The sequence below is a fragment of the Phasianus colchicus genome, chromosome 9 (genome assembly GCF_987193195.1).
Source record: "Phasianus colchicus chromosome 9, bPhaCol1.hap1.1, whole genome shotgun sequence".
NCBI classification, from domain to species: domain Eukaryota; kingdom Metazoa; phylum Chordata; class Aves; order Galliformes; family Phasianidae; genus Phasianus; species Phasianus colchicus.
Genome location: NC_143444.1, coordinates 9,716,709 through 9,742,625, shown reverse-complemented (window position 1 = coordinate 9,742,625; position 25,917 = coordinate 9,716,709). Strand labels below are relative to the sequence as shown.

Genomic DNA, 25,917 nt, shown 5'->3' with positions numbered 1-25,917 from the left:
GGGGCGGGGCGATGCAGGCACCGCCCACCTATGGTCACGCCCATCTCTGGCCACGCCCCCCTCTTCCGGCCTCGCCCCGTTTGCGCGGGCGCTCTGGGTGTCGGGTTACAAAAAAAACCTTTATTGTGCAATCCGCATCTTTTATCCCAAACTACACACACACCCCAGACAACATAAATAGAGGGCGCCACCCGCACCGCTGGCCTCAGGGTCGGGGTTTGGGACGCAGCTGTGTGGCTGGGGGGATGACACAGCGATCGCTCTGCCCCGCCTCGGGCCTCACCCTCCCCATAACCCCCATCATAACCCCCATCATAACCCCCCATCATAACCCCCACCGTAACCTTCACCGCAACCCCCCCGAAGCCATCGCTGTGCTCCAGGTCAGAAGTGCTGCCCACGGCCGCTGATTTGCCCGGTTCCCCATGTGGATAACCCCTCCTGTGCAACCCCCCCGGCCAAGGGGCACCTCGGGGCTCTGAGAGCCTGCGGGCACAGGTGGTGGTGGGTCAGAGATGTGGGCAGGGAGCTGGTGCTCCTGCGGCCGCCCGAGTCAGGCTGTGCTCCTCCGGGGCGCCTGGGAAGAAGGGATGAGGTCGGGGGTGGAGGATCCCTGCACTGCAGGCTGTTTCAGGGATGCCTCCTGCTGCCCTGGGGCTCTCCTCTCCCCAAAATAACGACCCCGAGAACGGCATGTGGCAGAGAGAGAGATGTTTGGGAGAGCCAGCCCCCTCAGTGCCCTTTGCCTGCTGCTATTCGAAGGACAGCAGGTCAGGATGGGGACCCTCTGCCTCCCGGCTGGAGGTGCATGGCTCTGCATGCCCTGCGCTCCCTGACAGCTCATGCTCCAGCCCTGCTTCCCGGAGGGGCTTCTCCATGTGAGTTGGGGTCTCCAGGCCACCCTTATGGATGAGGTCGGGCACGGGGAGGACAGCAGTGGGCTGGTCCCCACTCGGCCCTGGGATGCCGGTTGTACTGAGCACCCCGGGGCGCTCCGCAGGGGAGAGGTCCCTCGCCCCTGGCCACTCCTCCGCGGGGTCGGCGTGTGCTGCAGGTGGCTCATGGGGCTCCTCTGTGCTGCTGCCCCCTGGCTGAGGCGCGATGAGCATGTCCTGCGGGGTCTTCAGAGCACGCGGTGTCCGCTTCTTGGTGATGGGAGGTGGGGGATCCAGCCGGGGGAAGGCATCCAGCCCCATGCTCCTGCAAGCAGAGAGAGGCAGTGATGCTTTCCAACCCAAAGGACTCTACCGTGGGTTGTGCAGTGCAGGGACACTCACCCATCCTCACTCGCTGGCTGCCCCGTGCCCAGCGCGGCGCCGGCGCTGGTGTTCACCTCCATCACTCCCACGTCAGCGGGTCCGGCTGGCTCCTTGCGGCGCAGGAGGTCGTTCATCTTGGCCCCCACAGCCTTGCCCAGGTTGCGAAGGTGCTGGCTGCCAGCAGGGCGGGAGGGCTGTGGCAAGGCACCAGCGGGAACGTGCTGCAGGCGTGGGGTGGGTGCCGTGGCAGCGCTGGTGTTCTCAAACATGCTCTGGTCCACTGGAAAAGAAAGGAAGCAGAGAGTGGGTATGAGGCGGGATGCAGGGGGCTGAGTGTCCCAAGGCTGCCTCCCAGCAGCATGGGGAGGACACCATCTGGGGACAGAAAGACCGTTTCTTTAGCCCCACAGCTGTGTTGTGCATGCCGTGAGGACGTGATGGGGGAGCAACAATCTCAGGGCACCACACTGCTGCCACCAGCACACTGAGGACATCTCTTACCTGGCACCAAGCAGCTTGGGAAGCAGATTGTGGAAAGAAAGAGAGAGAAGGTTTGTCAAGGGGTACAGCAAGGGGACGCCCCCAGGATCCCTCATTTGCTGGGGTACCCACCACCTGGGATCTGAACTGTACATCCTCAATACGGCAGTTTCTACTGCTCACTCACCTTGTGAGGCCAAGTTGCTGGAGCCATATGTGTGCAAAATCCCACATTACCACACCACCCCATGCTCAACTGGCCTCAGCTTGAATAGACCGAGTCCCCCCACCTTGCCCCTTGCTCCCCACCAGTCCTGAGGATGGAGCCAGCAAATGTCACTTCAGCCACCACGTCCCCAGAGACTCTGAGGGGGGCAGAACCTTGTGTTCCAAAAACATTCTGCTGTGTCCTGCATGCATGTGTGACATCAGCCCTTAGCGATGCCAGCTGATGGTATCACAACACAGTGTGGATTCTGGGGCCTCAGCAAAGGACTTGCACAAGGGTGATGGATGGATTTTTCATGCCAGCTATTTTGATTGAGGCCATGCCCTATGCTCCTGGAAGAGGCAACCTAGAGTCAACCCCCTCCTGGGATCAGTGCAGCCTGCCTGGTGAGCACCCAGGATGCATCCAGGCAGGGGAACAAGGAGGGGTCTGGCTGGGTGTACCCGCCTGCATGGGCAGGGGAGGAGTAACAGGAGCCCCTACAGTAGAAGGTGTTTTCTAGGAATGGGGAGGGGAATCCTGTTGTTGCAGCCCACCTCTGCACAATGGTGCTTTTCACCCCTATGTTTTCCCAGCAGGAACCTTGAAAGCTGGGGATGCTGCCTCCAACTGTGCCAGCTCATGGCCCCCAGCGCTGCCCCTATGCCAGCACAGCTCTTTGTGGGACAGTTCCAGCTGGCTGCTGGGTGAGTTCTAGTGCTGGTGGGACATCTGGCGACAGAAGCAGTCACCTCCACAACCCACAGAGTGAGACAGGCCAACCACCAGCCAGAGCCCTGGGCAAAGGGCTCTGCTGAACACCGTGCTGGGGGTGGGAATCTCTGTGGGTCTCCAGCACCACTCCCATCCCCATGGGTGCCTGTGCTCACGCTGTGACCCTGACTCACTCCTGCCCCTTCCCTCTGCAGACTGCAGCTCCACACCCTCAATGGGCAGCGAGCTCCCTGCCCGCACTATCTATAGACCTTGGTGCTCACCGTACAGCTACTTCATCTGCACCAAAGCAGCCCCTCAGCAGCACCTCTCCTCCAGTCCACTCAGTAGCACCTGGGAGCCTGAGGATCCCAAAAACTTCTCTGAGGCCCTCGCCTCATTCTCCTGCTCTTCAGAGGAGCTCCAGACCCTGGAGAGTGCCAGCAACAGGGTCACTATCACCACTGGAGACATCCTTGCAGCTTCCCAGGACCAGCATGTGCCAAAGCACGGCTACAAGTGCATGTCATGCTGCCGCATCTTCCCCACGCTGTGCTCAGTCAAGAACCACGTCCAGCACAGCTCCCAGGAGGGCTACAGCTGCAAGGTGTATTACTACAAGCTCAAGACCCTGTTGGAGAAGGAGCACAATGTACAAGAGACCAAAACCCCTTTGGTGCCCGAGTAGCTCCAGCAGCTGGGCCACTGCCGCAGGAGGGCACTGCTCCATTGCTCCACTACTGCACAATAAACACCATGCAGAGCACAGCCTGCCTGCTGCTCTCCTCGGAGGCACAGCTCTGCTGCAGCCCCTCGTTGAAACAATGCTTCTCATGTCCTTTAAGAGGGTGTTTTCCTTCCCTAGTGGCCAAAAATTCTCAATGCCTGGAAAGCTCTGCTTAGCATCTCTGCAGAGAGGTGTGCAAGCCGCAGCAGCCCACAGGCACCCTTGAGCTGTCGAACAGCCCTGAGATGACACCGACATCATTTGGGGCACTCCTCTCTCACAGTCAGCTGGCAGTCGGCACAGCTGAGAGCTGCAGGGTCCTGCTGGGGAGGATGCTCAGTTCCAAGAGAATCTGTGCAATGCTGGGGGTGCCACCCCCGGTGCTGGCTGCCAGCCCAGGCTGGCAGAGTGTGGCAGGAGGAATATAGAAAGAGAGAGAGTCAGCAAGAAGGAAGAGACAACAGAAAGCCTTGAGAAATAGAAAGATTTATTTAGCAAAAGCCAATCAACTAATGACAACACCCAAGGGTTAAGTGCACTTACATTGACAGATTGGTTTCTCAGATAGACCGAGTCAACAGTTAGTAACACGACAGTAATAGGAAAAGAAAGGACAAAAAAATATAGCTATAAAACCCCGGTCAAGGTCCATAACAAAAGTAAGAAGCTAGAGAGGCATTTTGTAGGCAGTGCTGGGTTAGGAGGACCACTCACACATACACGTGGTGCCTCAGTGCAGCAGGGCACAGGGTGGCTCCCAGCTGGCTCTGGCAAGGCACAGGGGGCTGCAGCACCCCTGTCAGCCCTGGGGCACAGCTCACCATTCCCTGTGGTTGTGCTGACTGTGAGCCCTGCCTGCAGGAAATACCCAGGATGTGCTGCACCCACTCCTGCTCTATCCCCTCTGGAGCTGGTGTGGGGGCTTCCCTGGACACCAGGCCGCTGGTGGGCACATTGAAACAATCACAGAATGATTAGAAGGTCCACCTGGTCCAAGTCCTGTTCCAGCAAAGCCACCTGGCACAGGGTGCCCAGGCCTATGGCCAGGTGCTTTTGAAACTTCCCAAGAAAGAGACCCTACAGCCTTTCTGGGCAGCCTGTGCCAGAGCTCAGCCACCCTCACAGCACACAGGTGCTTCCCAGTGTTCACACTGCACTTCCTGTTCCAGTTGTCTCCACTGCCTCTTGTCTTATCCCTGGGCACCCCTGAAAAATACCCGGCTCCGTCCTCGTTGCACCCCTCCCTTCAGGTATCTAAACACATCAATAAATTCCCCTGAGCCTTCTTCAGGAGGAACAGTCCCAGCTCCCTCAGCCTCAGCAGAGGTGCTCCTGTCCCTTCCCCATTGCCACGACCTCTCACCAGTCTCTCCTCCAGGAGAGACTCCTCCATGTGCCTCTTGCACTGGGGAGCCCACAGTGCTCCCAGCATGGCCTCACCAGTGCCAAGCAGAAGAGCAGAATCACTGCCTCGACCTGCTGCCTCAGCTCAGCTTGGTGTCCTCCAGGACCATCAGCTCCACCTCTGTCAAGCTGCTTTTTGGAATATCCCAATGCCTGGGCTTGTTCATCCCAGGGCCAGGACACTGCACTTCTTGCTCAGCTCCAGGAGGTTCCCACCAGCCCACCTCTGAGAGCAGCCCACCTCTGGATGGCAGCACCATCCCTTTGGTGGATCAGCAGCCGCTGCTCCCAGGTTTGCTGTCTGCAGTTGTGCTGAGAGTGCAGCATCACCCAGATCGTCCATGCGGAGGTTCAACGGGACTGTACCACCCCTGACCTCCAGGGTACACTGCAAGCTGCTGGCCTCCAATTAGTCTGCACTGATGATTACCATCTGGGCCTGGCTGTTCAGCCAGTTTTTAACCCATCTCACTGTCTGCCCATCCGTCCCATGCATCAAGAACCTGTCTATGAGGATCTTTTGGAGACAGCATCAAAGGCTGGAATCAGCTCAGAGATAACCTGCAATCTTCCTTCTGTCACCAACATACTTACAGAAGCCCTTCTTGTCTTTGACATTTCTGTGTAGATTTGATTCCATCTGGTCTTTAGCTTTCCTAACTTCATCCTGAGATGCTCAGACAATGTTTCTATTCCTCCCAGGTTGTCTGTACTTGCTCCCACCCTCTATATGCCTCTTTTTTGGGGTCTGAGTTTGACCAAGAGCTCCTTGCTCATCCATTTTTTTGCCTGACTTTCTGTTTGATGGGATGGACCACTCTTGAGCTTGGAGGAGGTGATCTTTGAGTATCAGTCAGCTTTATTGGGCTGCTCTTAACTCAAAGGTCACAATCTACAGGGTTCTTCCAGCAGATCCACAAAGAGGGATTTTCACTCCCCTCCCTGATCTAAGAATCTTAAGAATTCCACAGGGTCACTGCAGCCAAGGCTGCCTTTGACCTCCACATTCCCCACATGCCCCTTGGTGCTGACACAAGATCCATCAGAGGACATATCCTTCCTTCCCACTAGGACTCTCTAGCTCCTGACAGCTCTGCTACCTGCACTGCCCACCTCCTCATGGGGTGGACAGTGCACAGTACAGCCCTTGCTCCCCCTGGGTTCTTGCCCACACCCTACTCCTCAGCCCCGAGGGGACTGGAGCAGGAGGAAACCATGGACCTTCCTCACAGCAGGATCAAACATTGGAGTAGAGCAAGAGCTTGAGTCTGGGAGATACGCAGCCAGGATTTAGATGCAGGCAGAACAAGCAGAGACAGCTGGCAAAAGGGAAAGCAGCAGGCAAGCAGCAAAGCAAAGCAGAAGCAGGACAGGAGGGTGGAAGAAATGGACAATCATGCCAATCCTGTCTCCCCATGTTTCCGTAAGGAGCAGAGGGGACATCTGGCTTGCACCCCTTCAGCTACGTTCTCAGAGGCTGCAGCAGTGGGCAACTGGTAAGTGTGCCTGCAGAACAGGGAGAAGCTCTGGCTCTTGAGGGCCTCCCTCAAGAACATCTGTCAGCCTCCTAGGGGCTGGTGGAGGTCCTGACATTCTGGATTAACTTTTCTGAAGATGAAAACCGGACACATGAAGGTGCCCATGTGCACAGTTATTTGTCACTGTGCCACCCACCAGCTCCCCTTGCAGAGTGCCCACCTCTCCCATTCCAGCTCAGTGCAGGCACTGAGCCCTGCACCAGGCAGTTCCCAGCACTTCCTCATGACTGGTGTCACCTTCCAGAGGGGTCCAGAGCCCCCCTTCTCCATCCTGGGGTCAGCACACACCCTGAAGTAACCACCATGAATCCAGACCCTGCCTGGGAGCAGGGTTACCCCAGCCACATGATGGGCTACACAGCCACCAAGTCAACCTGCAGAATAACCCCTTCTGGGGAATGTGAGCATACACTGTGCCCGCAGCAGCTAGGGAAGGAGGAGATCTTGCTTCCCATGGAAAGGCTGTGCATGTCTGTCTACACACAGCCATTGCCAGCAGTGGTCTGGCGGCAAGCAACTGCATGGAAATGGAATGGTTTGTCTGTAAAGCCAAGCAGGGAACTGGCAGTAGCAGTGGTGCAGGGAATTGCTTGAAAATACGACTTGAGAGCACCAGAAAGGCTTTGATACCTGGTAGCAGTACCAAAAAGCTTCAGAACTAGGGAATGGGGTAAGGAGAATTTACCCTCCCTATGCTGTGCTCCCTGGCTCTCACTGCATGCACATTTGTGCCTCCCTATCCACTTCACAGCCCAGGAGAGGAGCAGGCAGTGCCCAGCACCCTCTGTCTGCTTCAGGCAAGGACAAGCCCTGCCCCACAGTGCCACAAACCCCAGTGCCTGCAAGGAGCTGCCCGTGCCTGGCCATACTGTGCAACCTCCTCTTACCCCCTCAACTTTCCAAGCTCCTCCCCAGCATTCCTGCCCCCTCACATACCCACATCGATGGGGCACCATCTCTCATCCCAGTAGCATAGCTCCAGTCTCATCTCCCACCATCTCTATCATGCAGGAAACCAACTTATGCTGGCTCTGTTGTCCCTCCTGTCCCTGCTGCATACCTGCTTTCTCATTCCTCCAGCAAAAACCTTCTCCAGTTTCAATGCTCCCCCTCATAGTATCGCTGCTAGCAGTGGCTCCTAACCCAGCACAGTTGCTGGGCAGCAATGCCAGCAGCACAAGGAGCCCTGCAGAGACTGCTGCTGAGGGTTCTTTGCTTCCCTTACTTCTGATCTCAAAATGCAGCTTGGGAGGACACGAGGACCAGGGAGCAACACAAGCCTGCATGAAGCTGAGGGTGCTGAGGGCTGGCTGAACTCAGGACAAGATGACTGGCAGCAGGGAAGGAAGATCTGTCCTCTGCTCCAGCTGAGACACTGCAGTACCATCACATCTACCTCCCTGAAGCTGCTGTGGACTGCACGCATCAGGGTCCTGGGCACAGCACAAGCCAGGGAGAGAGCTGCCAGCACGACAGCATCACGCGCCATGCCTAGCTCTGGCCCCTGCTGCCAACCAGCCCCACGCTCCCTCCGCCATCCCTGGGGGTCCCGGCTGCTCTGTGCCACCTCTTGCCATCCCCTACACCGCGATCTCATCCTCCAGACTGTCACCCAGGTCCTGCCGGGGATGGACGTTGAGCAGGCGTGGCGGTTCCTCCTGGGACCAGGAGTCGCGCTCCTCGCTCTCGTCCGTGTTGGACTCGTACTCGGAGGCGATGCCCGACTCACGGAATTTGAGGAGCTCCAGGCTGCCCAGAGCCGGCTCCGGGGCGTGCGACCCTGAGCTCGGCAGGAAGTGGTAGCACTCCAACTTCACCAGACAGTCGTTCCTACCTATGGGGCTGCCCAGGGTGCTGGGGAAGCCCGAGCCGGGGCCCAGCTGCGGCAGGTGGGTGTCCTCGGGCTGCGGGGTGGTCGGGTCGCAGAGCACGGGGAGGACGCTGGAGCGGAAGGTGATCTCCAGCAGGCTGTCCTGGGAGCCTGCTGCAAGAGAAGGGCACGGCTGAGAGGCAGGCAGTGCCACCCTGTCCCTCCCGGGCATCCCAAAGCAACCATGTCTGGTGGCCGCAGATGACAGTGGCACCAGGAACTGTTGGCCTGCAAAGAGCCAGGATAGAAAGCTAGCTGCCTTCCCCCGGCTCCTGCAGGGAGCTGATGGCCACATCTACTGGAAAAGAAGGTCAAGGTGGGTCTCTCATGGCAAGGAGGGAGCTGGCATAGATATGCAGCCACTGGGGAGAGCAGGCATACAGCTAATGGACATGTGTGGTGGCCACCCCACACCTCCCTCCATCCTGCATGCAGGTGTCCTGCTGCACATGCACAAGCCAGGCCAGAAGGGCACTAATATTGCCACCTCCCCAGAAAACATTAGAAATGCACCAAAAAATGGGGTATAACACCCACGTGTTTCCCACGGACCGTACCACTAGCCCCCCTCACACAGGGGCACTGGTGCTGTGCTGTGCCACGTCTCCAAGCCCAATGTCTCTCTGGAGCCAGGATGCACAGCAAGGTCCCCAGCCACACACCCCTTGTGCCGTGGGTTCCCGGCTAGCTGTGAGGTGAGAGGATAGGGCAGGAGTGCTTACTGGTGTTGTTCCCTGCCAGCTTCAACTCCAGCTCCTGCACCTGCTTGACCAGGAGTGAGATGTGCTGCAGCAAGTCCTTGTTCTGGAGCAGGAGCTGGTGCACACGTGCCTGTGCCTCCAGGCGTGCCGCCGCCTCTGCAGCCAGCTGGTCCTTCAGCAGGTGGACCTGTGGGACAGGAGACACACCATCATGTCCGAGTACACTCAATGACCGTGGGGAATGCAAGGGAGCCCTTTGCACAGCACTGCAAGGTGAGGCAGCAGCTGGCGGTGGTGGAATTGCAATTAAATGCTGAGCAGGTGCGCAATCTCTGTGCTGACAGCATCAGCCTGGAAAAAATCCTTCCCTTCTGCATCGCAGGAGCCTGCAGCAAGGCTCGGGGTGGTGCTCAGGTGCTGCAGGGAAGAGGCCAGCAAAGCCCATGTGTTGCAGCTGACAGAGGAGCAGTGCCTTGTGCCACCAGTCCCAAGGGACAATGCTCGGATGGACAGTTGGCCATAAGCCAAGGGACAGGTATCTGGAAACACCTTAAAAAAGAAGTCTCTCTGGTCAGTGAGGGAGATAAATGATATTTCATCTCCAGCTAATTACAGGCAAGGATAATTGCAGAATGGTCCCTGCAGCTACAGACCCATCAGTTTGACACAGATCCTGGTCGACACAGTGCAGCTACTGGTTTGTTTGTAAAGAATTAAGCTTGTGCCAGTCTCTATGTTCAGAGACAAAATGACTTGGTATTTCTTGAGAGAAGATAGCAAGTACCATCAACAGAGATGTTGATGTAATGCGTTCAGTCATCTAACGGGCATTTGACACAGCAGAACATAACTTTTTCATTAATAAATTAGTGTGACACCAAATCACCACGGCTCACACTGAATGGATTGGAGAGCAGCTAAGTGACAGCTCTGGGACGAGAACCACGCCGAGGTGGGCAGAGCTCCAGAGCAGGGTGTCAGCCCCTGGAGGAAGCAGGATGAGCCACTGGCATCCCACAAGCCAGCCAAGAGATATCTACACACTACTTCAGATTTTTTAAAATCTGGAAGTAGGAAGAAAAAGAAATCAGCACTGTAAAAGTCTGCAGATCCACAAAGATTGGGAACTACCAAAGGTAACAAACCTCTGTCCCACAGGGATGTGGTTTTTCCTGTATGAACAACATCCTGCTGCTTGGGCAGGAATGGAGGACCCCCAGAAATGCAGGTTCCTCTTTCAAAGGGAGAGCCATTTCCCAAGGCCACGACTCTTGTAGAAGGATACTGATACTGATTTTTGATGCCTGGGTTTTCTCCCCAAAGCAAAGCAGAAAAAGTCTTCTGGAGCTGCTTGCTCAGGCCACCTCCTGAGCAAGCAGTTGAATGGCCTTAAGCTGCCCCAGGGGAGGCTCAGTTTGGATATTAGGAAACATTCTTCTCTGAAATAGTGGTGATGCATTGGCACAGGCTGCTCAGGGTAGTGGCGGGATCGCTGTCCCTGGAGGTATTCAAGAGTTGAGGAGATGTGGCACTGGGGGATGTGGTCAGTGGGCATAGTGGGGATGGGCAGATGGTGATTATTCATTCTATGAAAGACAAACAATTGGAGAGAGCTCTGGAAGCGTCAGGGGACAAGCAAAGCTATGGTCATTGGTCAAGTGGAGGAGCCAGAGCTGCTGAAATGAGGAATACTCAGCCAGATTGAGCTGCTGGCTGTGGTTGGCCAGGATTAGTGCCAAGGTTTGGCTTTTTGCCACATGTTTCATGATGGGTTGCTTCAATGTTGCACCCCCAGAAAACAGTGTTGGGACAAACCTGTGCCACAGCCACTTGTGTCTGCTGCTGCTGCTGCTGCAGGAGCTGCTGCAGGAGCTGCATTTGGTGGTGTGCGGACAGAGGTGTGCCCAGCTCGGGCAGCGGGGTGGACGACGGCAGCAGCATCTTGGGTGAAGCGGTCAGGATGTCTTCAGGGTGGAGGCAGCCCTGCAACACACCAACATCAGTAAGGGCAACCCTGTGCCTCCACAGCCATGAGAGCTGCCAGGCACAGAGCAGTCCCCGAAATTTCCAGGAATAAGGCTGCTGCATTCCAAGCAAATCACGCTTCGCTGAGGCAGGGGGAGCCTGCTGAAAAGCTCTGAGAACAATTTTTGCCTGAGGCCGGCTGATGGGCTCGCTGACCTCCCCGTGTTCCCCCAGGCTTGTGACAAAAGCACAAATATTATTGCAGTAAGTTTTGGAAAAGGCTGCCGTTTCCCATGGAAATTTCCACCGTCTGAAAAATAACCCTTTTTTGAGGTATGTGAGAAAAACAATTATCCCTATCAGCTCTGCCCCAACTCTTTCCATGTGGCTGAGCTTCAGAACGGTGCTCTGCAGACGCAGCCCAGCCCGGAGCCAAAGGGCAGCGGCAGACAGCTTTGATCTGGGGGCCAGGAATGCTGCAAAATCCCTCCTGACCCCCAGGCTCCCAAAGGGACCCACACACCTTGGTGTCACCGCTCGCCTCCTTGCCCACAGCATCCAGGTCGGTGACGCCGCGGCTGAAGTCGAGGATGTCAGCCCCGGGCAGCGGCAGCTCCACAGCATCGATGTCAGTCTCCTCAGCTGAGGTGGCTGCTCGCTCTGCAGCAGTGAGGCGGCAGGCTGTGGGACAGCAGGGCATGGCTGGGGGTGAGCGCTGGAACCCTGCATTTCCCCCATCATTCCCTGTACCCCCATCCTCTGCTGTTTGATCTCTGCTTGCTTGCATTTCCCCCTGCAGGAGCTACCCAAGCACATTAATGTCCCGTTTAAGCCAAAGTCCCTCGCAATGCTCCTTAGGGCTCCCCAGATGCTGTGTCCCAGAGCAGTGCATGTCCCCTGCAGGCTGGGGAATCGCACATCATGTTTCCATGGCTGTGCTTCTGTGGCTGCCAGGGGCAGGGCTCACAGATGAACACACCCAGGGACCAGCAGCCAAAAGCCCTGGATTTGGGGCTGGCCATTGAGAGCAGGAGACACAGAAAGCTGAAGGTAAACAAGAGGTTATGGGAAAACAAAAAGGACGGATGCTCAGAAATCCCCAGGGAGCTGCATACCGAGGCCAGGACACTGTGCAGAGGAAAAACAAACAATGAGCCACTCAGGCCAGCGGCAGCCCCTCAGGACAGCACTGCTGCAGGGTCAGGCAGCTTCAGAGGACCCCGCACCCTATGGGGAGACAGGGAATGCAGGCAGCAGGACCTGCTGACATCCCAAAGGGCTCCTAAAATGAATTTGAAGAAGGCTGCAGGTGTGCAAGCCAGCTCTTGCAGAACAGCCACCCGCTCCCATCTCTTACAATTCCAAGCACAAGCTTGTGGACGTGGGGACAGTCCCTGCTTTGGCCCCTTTCCTGGCAACGGTGAGGAAGTGTTTGTAGCATGTGAAGCGGAGAGCACTTGGGCACCCAGCCGAGCCCAGAGCGCTGCTAATGGGCTCCCAGCACGGGGGATGTCTGTGAGGATGAAGGTTAACACCTAGCGAAGGTTCCTTGCTGGGCAAGATCCCGCCACACTGCAGGACAGACTGCCGTGCAAATCCGTTCCCTGCAGGTGTCAGCCGGCAGCAAGCTTCACAGAGAGACAGAGGCTCTGCAGATGGTGTCTGCCAGCCACCTCAGCAATGATCTGTGGCCCCTTCACCCCAGCACGGTACCTGGGACATCCAGATCATCCCCGTTCCTCTCGCTATCCCCGTCCTCCTGCCCGTCTGCATTTTGCTGAGTGTGCTGCAGGCTCAGCTTGTGGCAGACCTCAAACGCCTGTCCCACTGTCCGCACGATGCGCATGGCTTGGCTCTGCAGCAGGGAGAGGGAGAGCAGCAGAGGCATCAGCCCATTGTGAGCATCTGCCTGGCTTTCTGTGCATCGCCACTGCGACTGCAGCTCAGAATGCAAACCATCATGATTCCAGGTCCTGGCCCAGCCACCCTGCTGGGATGTGTTCCCAGCATCCTTACCTTCTTCTTGGATTTGAAGACATTGCACCTGAACACATTGCTAGACCCATCCCGGGCAATGTAGCTGAAGATCTTTAGGTCCTGCGAGTCATGGGACACATAGAATATCCTGCAAGGACAGAAAGAAAGGGCAGGACATTGCCTCCAACACACACTACCCACAGTGCCCAGGATGCCAGCAAGGCCACAGCCAGAGTCTCACAGGGCATGCTCTGGGTGCTGGCAGCTGCCCAGCCTCTGCAGCACAGCCCTGCAAAAGCCCAGCAGAAATTCTTTTTTGGCAGTGGTTCCACCTAGGGTGAAAAAAAAAATCCTCTGCTGACTCAGCAGCAGCAAACACTTCATGAAGACAGCACAGGGATTTCTCTGCTCAGCCCCCATAGCAGCGCTGGAGGTGCCAGGTTGCAGGAGACCCGCAGGAACAAAACCTCTGTGCCATTTTGATATGCTGGTCTCCTCTAGCCCAGCCTGCTGGATGGATGCTGGGAGTGCACAGCAAGCCAGAGCAGCTGCCCTGTGCCCTCTGAGGTCACCACAGGACAGTCCTATCAGCCACTCCACCTCAGCCCGGCTCCAGCCCATGGAGCCACCCCGCCATCGGGTCTCTCCCTTCCACAGCAGGGTGCAGCTTTATTGCTCTAATTGGGATCATTAAAAGGGGCTTAGTGGCACCTGGCCCGGCTGTCCTGCAGAACTCAGCAGAGGTTTTCCTGCAGGAATGTGCCTGATCCCAGCAAGCACGGACCCAGCAGCCATCACTGCACAGCTCGGGGCCCAGCTCAGGCTTCAGAGTGCTGGTGTGGCACATCAGAGCCTTTGTGCCACCCCCAAGTGATCTTACCTGTAAATGGGATCATGCATGACGAGCATTTTGTTCTCGTCCCAGGCCCATTCTTTTTTCTGCAAGGAAAAAAGCTGAAAATGAGTACGTCAGATGCTGCCCTCGTGATTGAGAATGGGGCAGAGGCAGTGCTGGGGCAGTGCTTGCTGTAGTCCTGCTGCTGCTCTGCTCTGCAGCCCCAGCAGATGACCTGCCCAGTGTGCAGCCAAAAAGTCCCACGCAGCCAGACTGCTTCCTGATTCCTGAGAATCCATGGGTTTCATCTCACTGCACACCCTGCAGGTCCCCAGCACTGCCACCTTGGTCTGGGGCTGCCTACCTTCTTCTTCTTCTTCAGAATGACCTTCACGCCGTCCACCGACACAACGAGGTTCACCTTCTTCTTCTTGATGTTCTTGGCTTTGAACTCATACTGCAGAGAGAGGCCAAGTTAGTCCTCCTGGGGAGGTCTGAGGGGCAATTCCCCAACCCATCCCCCAGTTTGAACTTTGGGAGGAGAAACGCTACGCCAAGCACAGTTCTGGGGGGCTCAGTGTAAAATCAGAGATGACTGCTAAGGACTCAGTGAACCTCACCGGGGGAGACAGCATAATGCGATTACCCACTTCAATTAGAAATCACTGGATGGGAAATAAAACTCAGGAACTTCCAAAGATCAGTGGCTAAACACAAAACTCCGGCCCAGCTACAGGGAGAGAACATGATTCCCCCAAACCCAACCACTCCTGCATGCAGAGCCCTACAAGCACTGAGGCTTAGGCAGGGTGAACAGGTTAGATGTTAATTCAGGCTGAGCAAAGTCCCACACAGCCCTAGTGAGGGCTGCCTTCTGCTAAAGTTCTGGGGTAAAACCGCAGCATTTTGTGGCTCAGTAGGACTACACACACTTTCGTGGCCCTGCAGGGTGCCAGGGGACAGTTGGTGCTTTGCCAGCAATCGTGCTCATGGAGCATCCATCTGCTCCCATTGCTGCAGGGTTTTGCAGAGTCACAGAACCTCCCCACCATTGACATTGGTACCCAGTGCCCCTGTGGCACAGCATCCCTACATCCTGCACTCAAGGAAGAGGGGTTTAATGAGTTTGTTCATTAGCCAGCCTTGCTGCAAAGGGAGCAGCAGCCGAGCCTTGCCTTGGGTCCTGCTGAGGCTCTGTGTGACATTTCCAGCACCACATGATGCATCAGCTCTGGCAGCCAGAGCCAGCAGGCAGCAAACGCTCCTGGCCCCGACCTACGATCCAATGATAAAAGACCTGAAAATACAATTCCTCAAAGCCATTTGGAAGTGGCTGATGGGGATGAGGGAGGCAGATGACTCAGAAAAGCACCTGACGGGGTGATGCAGCTCTGCCTGTCCCAGCGCACGGAGCAGGCAGGCTGGGCGAGCCCATACACTCCAAAGCCACAGCTGTGGGCTGCAGAAATCAAAGCTCGGGCTACAGGCAGACTCCACATCCCCTGCCTGCCTGCCAGCCGCTTGCAGGGCTGTGCCCTGCTCCCATGGTGCAGCAGCAGGTCTCCAGAGCCGCTCAGCAAGGAGCCCGTCGGAGCCAGTTTCCAAGGGTCACCTCTCACAAGCAGGGGAGTTGCAGAACTGAACACAGCCTTCACCACCTCAGTCTGACTTACAGGTCTCGCTGCTCATTGATCAGCAGCACCGTGCCATGCTGCCGAGCTGCTGGAGCCAAAGTTTGGTGTTCTGGGTGACCCTGCGTGCTAATTAATCTGCGCTCAGAAGAGACAACAACCCTGAAAAACAGCTCAGGGTTAGAGAGACTATTTTTAGCCTGGGCTTTGGGTGAGTAACAGCCCCAGGAAAGCGAAGCAGACAGAGCAGGATTCAGCAAAGGTGTTACCAAACCCTGGCACGGGCTGTATGGGGCAGAATGGGTATGGAGCTGCTGGGGAAGGCTCCCCTGTGCCTCACCCTACTGGGGCTGCTGGTGAGGGCACTTCCTGGGCTCATCCCTTGCCCGCCTGCCTCGAGGCAAGCATCCTGCCCAGGCCATGCTGCAGCCAAATCCCTTTGTGGCAAAGCTCCAGCATGAACTGGAAGCAGCTAAGAAAGCAAATTCTCCGAAGGGCTGAGCAGTCAGATTTGCTCCCATAAATCTGGCCCTTGATCCTGATGCCGAGGCGAGCATGAAGCTCCCCTGCAAACCTGAGCCACTCTCATCAGAACTATGCCACATCCACTCCAGCCCAGGTTCATTAGTGCAGCACTCTGACGAGCACAGACACTCTTTGGGATACGTTTCCCATGTAATGAAGCACTGCTCTAACCAATAAAACACTAATGAACTCATGCCCATTGGGGCTCTCTAATGAGATGCTAACCATAATTTAATAATGAATCGGTGACAAAGAGAATTCAATAAAACAGCAACTCAGCTTCCCCTCCTCTCTGATGCACACTTGTCAGTCCAAGGTGCAGAGGTCCTGGGGGAGGAGGGGGTGGGTCAGGAGGGCAGAGCTGACATCACCACCCAAAGCTGCCCCAGCACAGTGCTGGCAAGTCTGAATGATTCAGTGCATGCTGCAATTGCAGCAGGTGCCCAGCTGGACCTGCCCTCAGCCCACATAAACTTGTCCATGGGCACAAAGGCTGTGGGTGATGCTGGGGAAGAGACCTCCAATTGGTAGAAATAGAGCTAGGAGGGAGGGAGTGCAGCAGGGGGAATGAGCAGCAGAGCAAGAAGAGCCCAGACATGCTGCTCTGAAAAGCAAGTAGGAACACCAGCACCATTCAGGAGCCACTTTGCCCTGCTCATAACCACAGCATGCAATTCGTTCTGCCCTTCTCACAAGGCTTTGATTCCTCAAACCGAATGGATTTCACCCCGAGCAGTAGCTACATGTAGGGTCGAAGAAAGCACCAGGTTGTGCAGATCGTCTGAGCAAGACGTGAGTCACAGAGACTGCAAGGGGTGAACTCAGAACCAGGCAGGGTTTGCCCAGTCCTCCTGGCTCATGGTGCAACAGTTCAAATGAGCAGGGTTTTGTTTTATCCCAACCAGCACAGGGATCAGCCTGCGCTGACCCAGAAGATAATTTGCACCCTGCCCAGGGATGGGACACAGCCTTATTGCTTCCTCTCCCTGCCCTTTGGCAGAGCCTGGGCTGCTAACAAGTAGGGTTGTTTTTGCATGCAGCAAGCTGGGGAGCACCACCAGGACAGACAGCGGGCATGCAGCACATTGACATCCATGCTTGCACCAGTGCCAGCTACCTCACATCACCACGAGCTGTGGGATCCTACATGGGGAAAGCAGTGCTCATGGCACTGGAGGGGCTGCTGCAGGAGAAAAACCACATTTCCCACCACTGAGTAAATAAGGAATATAAGCTCTGCTACAGACATCTCCAGTTCACGGAGATGAAGCCCAGCCTACTGTTTCATAAAGAAAAGATACAGGACTCATCATGAAGCAGGGAAGGATGAAAGAGGGTTTTTGCAGCTTCCCCACTACCCCCTTATCCGGCTGCTTCCTTACAGAGAAGGTGTAATGGTTTTTGCACCTTCAGCACGGCTGCCTTCCCCTCTTGGGTACAACTCCAGATTTTGAAATACCCATAATATTATAAGTTGTGTTTAGCTATCTGAATTCTTGGTGCATTCAAGACAAAACCCAAGGATGTCTCACTCATGAAAAAACTTAGATGTCTTGCAAGCTCTAAGCAACTATGAAACAAGTGAATAAAGACTGTCCCTTAATTTTACAGTTCCCAGAAAAAAAGAAAAAAGAAAAAAAAAAACCAACAAAACCAACATGTTTATCTTCTCATTTGAAAAAGAACACAAGAGCCTTAGCTCTGACCTCAAGTTGGTGGGAGTCTATTTTCAACATCTGTCCTTCATGCAGAGTTTGCTGTTTAAATATCTTCAAAGACATGCTCTTAGAAGGAAAATAATGCCAGCTGGTGTATGCATCATCGCACAACACATTTCTGCTGGCAGAGTATTAGAAGTGCCCTTTCTTGAAAACAGACTGATGTATGTTACTTAATAGAGAGCGCATGTAACCTTGTCAGTTTGGAGTAAAATTATGTACATGCCTTGAGTGAGAGGGGTATGTGTGAAAAGCATGAAAATCTCAGCTCCTTTAGAAATAAATCTGTTGTATATCCCCATCTCACTGTTCCTACACAGCAAAAGTGCAAGGAAACTTCTACCGATGCGCTATGTTGGGCAGATCAGATGCTAAAGAAGGGACATGGGGCCTCACTAGGTTCAGCATCACCCCACACTCTGAAAAAGATTAATCTGCATAGAAGTGCTCTCATTTCAGTCCAACCCATCTAACTGCAGTGGGTACGGATTTAAATCTACCCACTGGCATCCTCCATCAGAAGGGGAAAGATTACTGGGAACTCTCTGCAGTCAGACTGCACTAGCAGGGTACAGCCAGATGGAAAATTCTTTGATGGAAGAGCACCTAAACGCAGCGAGCTGTTGCTGTCCCAGCCAGCAGAACACAAGCTAGGCTTCAGCCCAACGCCAGCTCAGGGCAATGAAGGAGAGAGCAGCAGCAGCTTTGCAAAGCCTTCCCCAGTCTGGTAACGACCTCCTAATGAACAATTAACTCATTACCAAGCAACAGCTGAGGATAAGTTTAATTAAGGCTCCACAGGTCCAGAAGCCCAATCCCTCTGCACCCAACCCAACAAGCCCCATCCCTCTGCACGCAGCAGCGCTCTCCCAGCTGAGCCCGGCAGTGCAACGCCGTGCAGATCACGTTGGCGAGCAGGGGCACGTCCCTGCATGCAGCACTGCAGAGCACTCAGGGACGAACGCCGTGTGTCCCCCCACGCACACAGACACACGTCTGGGTGTGCCAGGAAGCCTGCCTGCACAAAAACATCCTGCACGGCTCTCCTGCAGAAGGGACGCTTGGCAGGGCTCCCACCGGTGCATGCAGGGGTTGGGTTCCACCAATGGCCACACTTCATCCAAAGGTAACGTGGAAGGAGGAGTAACAAGGCACGGGGTGCTGGTTCTTGGGTTGGTGCTGGTTCTTGGGTTGGTGCTGCTTGGCAAAGCTCCTCCACAAATCAGCAGATCTGCACATATGGAAAAGTGCAGCTCCACGCTGCACGTGTGCATCTGAAGCGAGCTGTGATTGTGGTGTGTGCTGACAAGGTCAGTGCCTATATTCCCATCCAACTTCAGGTTTAATTTCAGTAACCGTCTGTGAGGGCCGCGTGTACTGATGGGTATAAATGGGAATCAGTCTAAAAATACCCGTGTTGCGACAGCAGCAGAGCAGAGTTAGGGCGGCTGCTTTGCAACAAGCCTGGATCGCAGCATACCATTTATCACACAAAATAGGTGTCCCAATAACACTGACTATTTCACAATAAATTCCGTCTGCTCAGTTTACTGTTCCCCACCATACTGATCCCTCTGCCTTCCCTTCTGCTCCCGAGTTCCATTAGCTGAGCTAACACCCTGCGGTGCCCCTTCAACCTGAGCAGGTTCATGGGAAGCTCAGAGAAATCAGAGCTGATAGAAGTTAAACCAGCAGCCAAGGCCAGGAACAAGCATCCCACCACCAGTGCGGGATACTGGTTTGACTGGTTGCAGACAACCAGGCTGCATGGCCACAGGCACTGCATCCACTGCCTTGGGTGCAGGGAAAGGAGGAGAGAGCACACAGCGTCTGTAGGGGATTCGCAGTGGAGGGGCAGCGTGAAGGCAGCAGGATGCCCCAGTACATGCTGTTCTTGTAGCAGAGCTCAGTCCAGCTCTGCAGACACAACTCCAGCAACGAGCCATACCCATTTTAGTGTTTATCATCTCTTGCTAAAATAAGCAGCAGCAGCACATTCTTTGGAAACCCCATATCTGACTGGAATTTGTGGCATTTTTAATTAGCTGCTCATTAGCTCTTCCAAACTGCAGGAACACGTTGAAGACAGACAACATGCCCAGTTGGGATAGTGCTGTGCTGAGACCTGGGTTAAAACCGACGGGTGAGGGCTGGCAGCACAGCCTGCAAGGAGGAGGCCGTGAGGAGGAGGAGGCCACACGGGCGCCATCTTGGTGCAGGCATGCACTGAGATGCTGGAGCTGGCTGGCGGTGGGCTGTCCTAGGATCAAAGGGACCACAGGCACGGTGTGGTTTCTGCAGAGCAGGGCTGTGCCAGTTGGCATGTTTGAGAGCACCGGGCTGCCCTGAGCAGCTCTGCAGAAACTCAGCCTCATCCAGCTTGCCATGGAAGAGTCAGGAAACGCCCGGCGAGCACCTTTCAAAGAGATCAGCACTCTGTGCTGCCTTCCCCCAAGGCAGGCCCCAAGGCAACTGCTGGGCAGCATCTCTGGCACCACTGGAGTGTGCCCATCCCACCTCCACCTCGGCACTGGCAACAAAATGGGGGCAACAAGAGGAACGTGCCCAGTGCTGCAGGGAGGTGCCGATGCAGGGAGCAGTCTGAGCACAGCAAGGTTTGCAGCCCAGGTTGTGACACAGGATTCATTCATTTGCCTGTTTTACTGCACCAAATTGCATAAAAAGCTTGAGCAACTCCAGCGTGGAAAGCAGATGAGAACGGCCAGGCAGAAAAGCAATGACAAACGAAAAGGAAGCAGGCTGGTAATAATGTAACTAAATCAGCAATTACGAAATTCAGACAATTAATAAAGACTGAATAAGCAATAGCATTAAATGCTTAGCGCATCAGAAGCAAGCCAGCCCTGTGGGTCTCATTAAATGGTAACGGTGCTCAACAATGTTTCTGGTTTGTAACAGGACAAAAGAGGCAGTTATTCATATCACACGTTTGTTTCCTGGCTCCTTTTCAGCAATAACTAACGCAGGTATTAAAAACCATTCACTAAACTCTACATTTAAAATCAGCAAGCCTGAATACTGTCCTTCAGCGAGTTTTATAAAGAGTTATAGTCTCAGATCCTTGAAAAAACTCTGAGTTAACAAAGGTTTCAAGCTTTTGGGCTGTTAGAATGCAGTCAGTATGAATGCCAACCAAAAGGATGGCAGCACAACTCGACACAGCAATAATAGTCCTATGCAAAATGAGATCCTAAGCTACCCCAATAAAATTAGAGGTGTACCACACAGAGGCATCAGGCTGGCTGAGAAATTTAAAGAATATCTTTCAATTTCCATCTCTGCAAGCAATTTGACAAATGTTATCTAAAACAACAGTACAGCCCAGCCCGAGGGGTGCAATCCACTAACCACTGGATTCCAAAGTGAAAGAACAATAGACAGAAAACTGACAGAATGCCACTGTTATCCAGTAAACACCACAACAGTGAGAGCACAACACTTATTTTTATGTGGGTCTGGAAGAAAACAGCTTATTTGATATCCAGGTCAAGTGAACTTGGTGTCTATTCATTTCAGCTTGATTTTATATGGCAACGTCCAAGCCGCTTCCCAAAGGAAAAGGAACAGAAACTGAATACATAAGATGCAGAAATCTATAAAAAAAAAATAGCTATCAGACATAAGTGTCATCCAGCAGAAAGGACAGTGAGCTGAGCTTCCACTGCCATGCTGCTGCTGCAATAAGGACAACAGGGTCCTAGGTGTGTGAAAAAGGGAATCTGCAACCACACAGAAAGGTGAAATTATCTCACAGCATAGTGCTGTGGGAATCCCTACTGATATAAATGATGAAATATCACCTGTTATATAGCGCACTTGGATGAAGCATTAGGAAAGAGGTTAGAAGGAAGCAAAAAGAACATGCATCAGGCTGCCAGACTCAAGTAAGAGGGGCTGAACCACACTCAGTTTGTTCAGCTTGTCCAACAGCCCTGCGCTGCCTGGCACTGCCCAGGGCAGGTGTCTGCAGGGCTGCAGCTCTGTGCAGCACTACATAGGTGACACAGCAGGAATGTGCCAGCAGATTAAACGGAGCAGTTCTTGGCCTTTGAGGACCAGCAGAGCAGCATAATAGCAGAAAGGATCATGCACGAGAGCAGCATTTGAAACATTGATTTTAGCTTGGATAAGTCTGACAAATCCCTTCCTCTTCCTAAGCCACAGTTTCTCATCCGTCAAACAGATATAACGTAGTGCTTGATCCTGACCTCCTCCTCATGAGATTTTTTTACTCTTTGCTCTGCTTTGTCCAACCTCTCTCTCCCCAGAGCCCTCACTCGCACAGCAGGAGCCAGGTAAGGCATCTCTGCCATGCAGACACCTGCCCAGAGGTGGGGGCTGCCCACATCTGCTCTGCCCAGCTCCGTGCTGTGCGGGCTTCAGCAGTCAGCAGAAGGGAGCAGCCAGACCGAGCGCCCTCCCAGGGGCACAAAGCTGTCACGGTGGCAGTAAGCTGAATGCTCTGGTTTATTCCGAAACCCACAGGAAAATTCCATGCTGCAGGAAACCAGAAGTAAATCTCAAAAGCAATGCTATGGGTGCTATGAGTCATAGAAACTCCTGGGAATTGGAGCAATGGGACAAGCCCAGCTCTGCGCTGCGCCTGCTGGGAGATGCCAGGACAAGCTGCAGCCCCAAATCAAACCCACCTCGGCACATCCCTCCCAACCTTATTTTCTGCAGTGCTCCTGCATCAGTTTCAGAATCTCTGAGATGCAGAAGGCAGAATGATCTCATGTAGAAAATGAGACAGTTCTAAGAAGTCTAACGTTAGGACCTTTTCCAATGCACAGGGAAGGTGTGTAAGAGTGAGCCTGGCCCCTCTGCATCACAGCGAGCACCCAGGGATGTTATGTGACACGGAGCACAGCCTTTCCCCTCAGTGACTGCACATCAATAGCAACACAGGATCAGCCAAAGCAGGTAGGGAGGGACAGCCTAATGAAGCACCTCCAGCAAGTCCTCCAGCACCTTACCAACGTCTCACCAAGAGAGCATGGTGCTGCTCCTTACCCAATACATGCAATCACATCCTCACGAGTCATTCCACAAGCATGTGCCCAGTGATGCCACCACCGGGGCAGGGTCTGAAGTAAGTGGGAGGTTGTTTCAGTGTGAAGATAAGTGGTGCCAAGGAAAATCAATAAGCTCACCTTCACCCTCTTTAATCCAATAAATGGCAATTGCTACAGATATCCCAGCCGTTCCTCCCAGGTCTAATAGAATGCAACCTTCTACATCTGGGATACTGATGGGAAGCTATTAGCTCTAATAGCTCACCCTGCTCCCAGTGCTGTGCTGTTCTCCCAGCCCCCATTGAGCCCAAGCCCATCACACATCCCCCCCCCCCCCCCCAGACCGCTCCCTGTTACCGCACAGACTGCAGTGCTTGTGCTGCTTGCATTCTTTCCTCCCTTTTGTCAAGCAAGACATGATGAGTGGCCTAACACTTAGAAACTCACCGCGGTGCTAACAGGTATATCTCAGAAAGACGCTAATTAAATGAGCTGCAAATTACACTGTGGGCTCTGTGCAAATGAGTGGCCACACACAGCAATTTTCGCACCAGTCCAACTGTGCCTGTAGCTTTCAAAGGATGTAAAATTCTGCTTTCAGCAAGCTTGTTGAAATTCAGAAACTTTGCCAGTTTGCTAAAATAAAGCTCGGCTATGCAAAGCAGAAATCACACAAAATGAGATGTACCTGGCAGAGCAGGAGGTCTGGAGGAGTTAGGCTTTAAAATGCCTGAAATGCCTCCACTTTTTGAACCTGCTGGACACTTCCCAGCAACAGGCTTGCAGAAGACCTCCGCAGAAGCAATTTTTACAGTGCCTATATAAGATTTCATCCTTTCTGGAACCAGAGAAAACCTGGATTAAAGCCACATTCAGCAACCCATGCAGCAAAGAAAAGGAGTGCAAATTGTCTGGAATGACTGTGCCAGGTAACATGGCTGCACTGGAAACACGCTAGGAGCACCAGGCAGAAGGCATTTGTGTATGCTTACATCATGGCTGCATTAAAACCCATACAGTTCTGGTTGTGCTCAACCATCCTGGGAAAAAGAAAAGGAAAAAGAAGTGTGTTTGTAGCTTGTTTGCCTATTTTCAACTCCAATCTTCTGCAACTCTGAGCCTATGTGGTTAGGACGGTGTTGTGATTGCTTCGAGTGCACAGGACACCCTGTTTGGAGATGAGGAGGAAAAAGAGCTCAGCAGCACATACATAAACCCAGCTGCTCACCAGGAAAACAAACCCTGGCCTCCTGTATATATTGCTGCACATGTGGCCAAAGATCGTAGAATCTTTTGGGCTGGAAGGGACCTCAAAGATCACCCAGTTCCAACCCACTGCCACGGACAGGGTTGCCACCCACTAGATCGGGCTGCCCAGTCTCACGAAATGCACAGGTTCCCCATATAAAGCCCCTCTCGATCCAGCTCCACAAAACAGACAGAGCCAAGCTGAGTGCGTGCATCTGGCTCCGGTGCACGGCTGCCTCTGCGGGGGAGCAGGGAGCACACAGGCAGCAGGAATGCCAGCAATGCCTGCTATGCGCATCCGGCGTGCCCCCCAGGTCGGGGGACGTCCCACCAGGATGCTGCAGGCCAGCCAGCCCCAGCAGTACTCTCATGTTCTCTGGCAGCATGTGGGGATTCCCAGGGTGTCCTCCCCAGGGCCCCCGCTGCAGCACAGGGTGCCCATGCACTTCTGCACCAGTCCCTCTGGCTCATGTCTTTCTGACAACTTGCATCTGTCCCATGTTACGCTGCACCAAGGCAGCTCAAGTACATGTTTCAAACACATCATTCATCACAAGAAGTCATTACTTTAACTTAATCTGCATCCCTTCCACCATCCAGAGCTTCATCTACACATTATCTAGGCTATGCTTAAGTTTGTTCACATAGGTCAACAAGGGATGCTTTGTTTTGTTCTTAAACATGGGGGGGTTACTGAAGTTCTCAAAGCTGTGCCTGTCCTCTCACGCTGATGTAGAGCTGTGAAACTTTGGGGCTGAGCTGCTGATTTCAGAAGCTGCATCCCAGGTGCCTTTTCCCAGGACAACAGCGGTCCCAGGGAACTTGAAGGAAGAAAGAGAAAACAACTGCCCATGAGCCTTGCAGAGTTCCCGATGGTGTAACACATCCTCAACCCAGCTCAGAACCAAGGTGAGCAAACCTAACGAAACACCTCCCAGCCACTGGGCAGGCAGGGCAGCGTGCAGGAGTGCTGTCAGGAAAAGTCCATAGGCTATTTACACACCAAAATTTTTGAAACTAAAAAACTGTGCCACGATGCCAGACCCCTCTGAGAGAGGCTGGAGGCTTCCCAGCCACACGTTCTGCAGGAGGGGAGCAGAGGAAGAGCCGCTCCGGTGGCTGCTGGCCAGGCATTATGTGACCGGAGAGCCCAGCATCCTGGTTGTCCCTATTTTGGGAAGCCTGATGACTTCAGAGCCAGCTGACATCCCCTGATCTGCTCGCCACCAAGTGAGCCTGCTGCTGGCTGGCCTGCAGCTCACCCATGTGCTGCTGGTTACTTGAACTCAGAGCTTCCGTTTGCACATAGCCATTTACAGGGCATGGACCTGCATCCAGCATCCAAAACGTCACATAGCAATGCTCTTAGGCCAGCAGGAGAAAACAAACGTACCTCTCCTACAAGCCATATGCTGCTGCTTTGGAACCAGAAACAACACCAGCACCCCTCAGATTGTACTGGTGCCAGCGATCCTGCACCCTGCACCAGGCACTCATCTCAATGCGGGAGCAGGGGAAGACTGCAGTTGTGGGAAAAGCAGGGCTGTGACCCTCACTCCAAGGGGAAGGAAGGAAGGAAGGAGCTCAGTCACATAGCACTCACCCGGATCCGCCGCATGGCTGTCACAATCTCCACCCTGCTGTTTGGCCGTGGCACATCCAGGCTGCCTATGTACTGCATGGAGAGGAACAGCGGGTTAGCCCTGTTTGCATGTCACTGACAGTTCCGGAACCTCACAGCCTCCCATTGCCCTGCTGCACCTACACACAGCCCAGCATTTTGCCCACCGTACCCAAAGTGCTGCAAGCAACAAGCTCTCCTCCCACCCCTCTCCCTCCTCACAAAGAGCAGTTGCCCTAAATTTCCCAGCCTTGCTTTCTGCCTGTTCCTGCCCTGCGGCATGGCTTGCAGACAGCAGTCGCATTTCCCCTCCTGTGTCACCTTTAGCTTCTTTAGCTGGTCCTCATGTGAGCATCCTTTCTGTTTGACAGAGTAAGAGGTTTTTTATAGGAAAACCCTATTATAGCTTGAATGACTAAAATGGGGGCAGTCCTTTGTACGCTGCACATGGCTCAGAAGC

General features: G+C 54.1%; 2 protein-coding genes across 5 annotated transcripts in view; one reads left to right on the top strand and one right to left on the bottom strand.

Annotated features, from left to right (window-relative positions):
- Positions 1–91: 91 nt before the first annotated feature.
- Positions 92–25,917, bottom strand: part of NOS1AP (nitric oxide synthase 1 adaptor protein) — a 31,329-nt gene continuing 5,503 nt past the window's right edge. The window contains exons 2-12 of one of the 3 annotated variants that reach the window (XM_031595755.2): positions 25,440–25,511; positions 14,043–14,135; positions 13,724–13,797; positions 12,883–12,991; positions 12,580–12,721; positions 11,390–11,547; positions 10,717–10,884; positions 8,923–9,088; positions 8,165–8,314; positions 1,278–1,539; positions 92–1,200 (exon numbers count right to left, since the gene is read on the bottom strand). In XM_031595755.2, the coding sequence (XP_031451615.2) occupies positions 753–1,200; positions 1,278–1,539; positions 8,165–8,314; positions 8,923–9,088; positions 10,717–10,884; positions 11,390–11,547; positions 12,580–12,721; positions 12,883–12,991; positions 13,724–13,797; positions 14,043–14,135; positions 25,440–25,511 (1,842 nt within the window). In that variant the 3' untranslated portion in view covers positions 92–752. The remainder of the gene's footprint in view (positions 1,201–1,277; positions 1,540–8,164; positions 8,315–8,922; positions 9,089–10,716; positions 10,885–11,389; positions 11,548–12,579; positions 12,722–12,882; positions 12,992–13,723; positions 13,798–14,042; positions 14,136–25,439; positions 25,512–25,917) is intronic. The other 2 variants (XM_031595756.2, XM_031595758.2) reach the window with 2 other exon arrangements.
- On the top strand, positions 2,249–3,427 carry SPATA46 (spermatogenesis associated 46). Of its 2 annotated transcripts, none has more exons than XM_031595764.2 (3): positions 2,249–2,354; positions 2,547–2,654; positions 2,877–3,427. In XM_031595764.2, the coding sequence occupies exons 1-3, from the start codon at positions 2,249–2,251 to the stop codon at positions 3,347–3,349; spliced, it is 687 nt and encodes a 228-aa protein (XP_031451624.2). In that variant the 3' UTR covers positions 3,350–3,427. The 2 variants fall into 2 exon arrangements, with proteins under 2 accessions (XP_031451624.2, XP_031451623.2); XM_031595763.2 differs by having other exon boundaries at positions 2,544–2,654.

Excerpts from the sequence above, each read along its gene's own strand:
- SPATA46 (XM_031595763.2), top strand. The coding sequence starts at position 2,249 with ATGGATGGATTTTTCATGCCAGCTATTTTGATTGAGGCCATGCCCTAT. Across the intron at positions 2,355-2,543 it reads GGATCAGTGCAGCCTGCCTG|CAGGAACCTTGAAAGCTGGG; the intron begins GTGAGCACCCAG and ends ATGTTTTCCCAG. Across the intron at positions 2,655-2,876 it reads CAGTTCCAGCTGGCTGCTGG|ACTGCAGCTCCACACCCTCA; the intron begins GTGAGTTCTAGT and ends TTCCCTCTGCAG.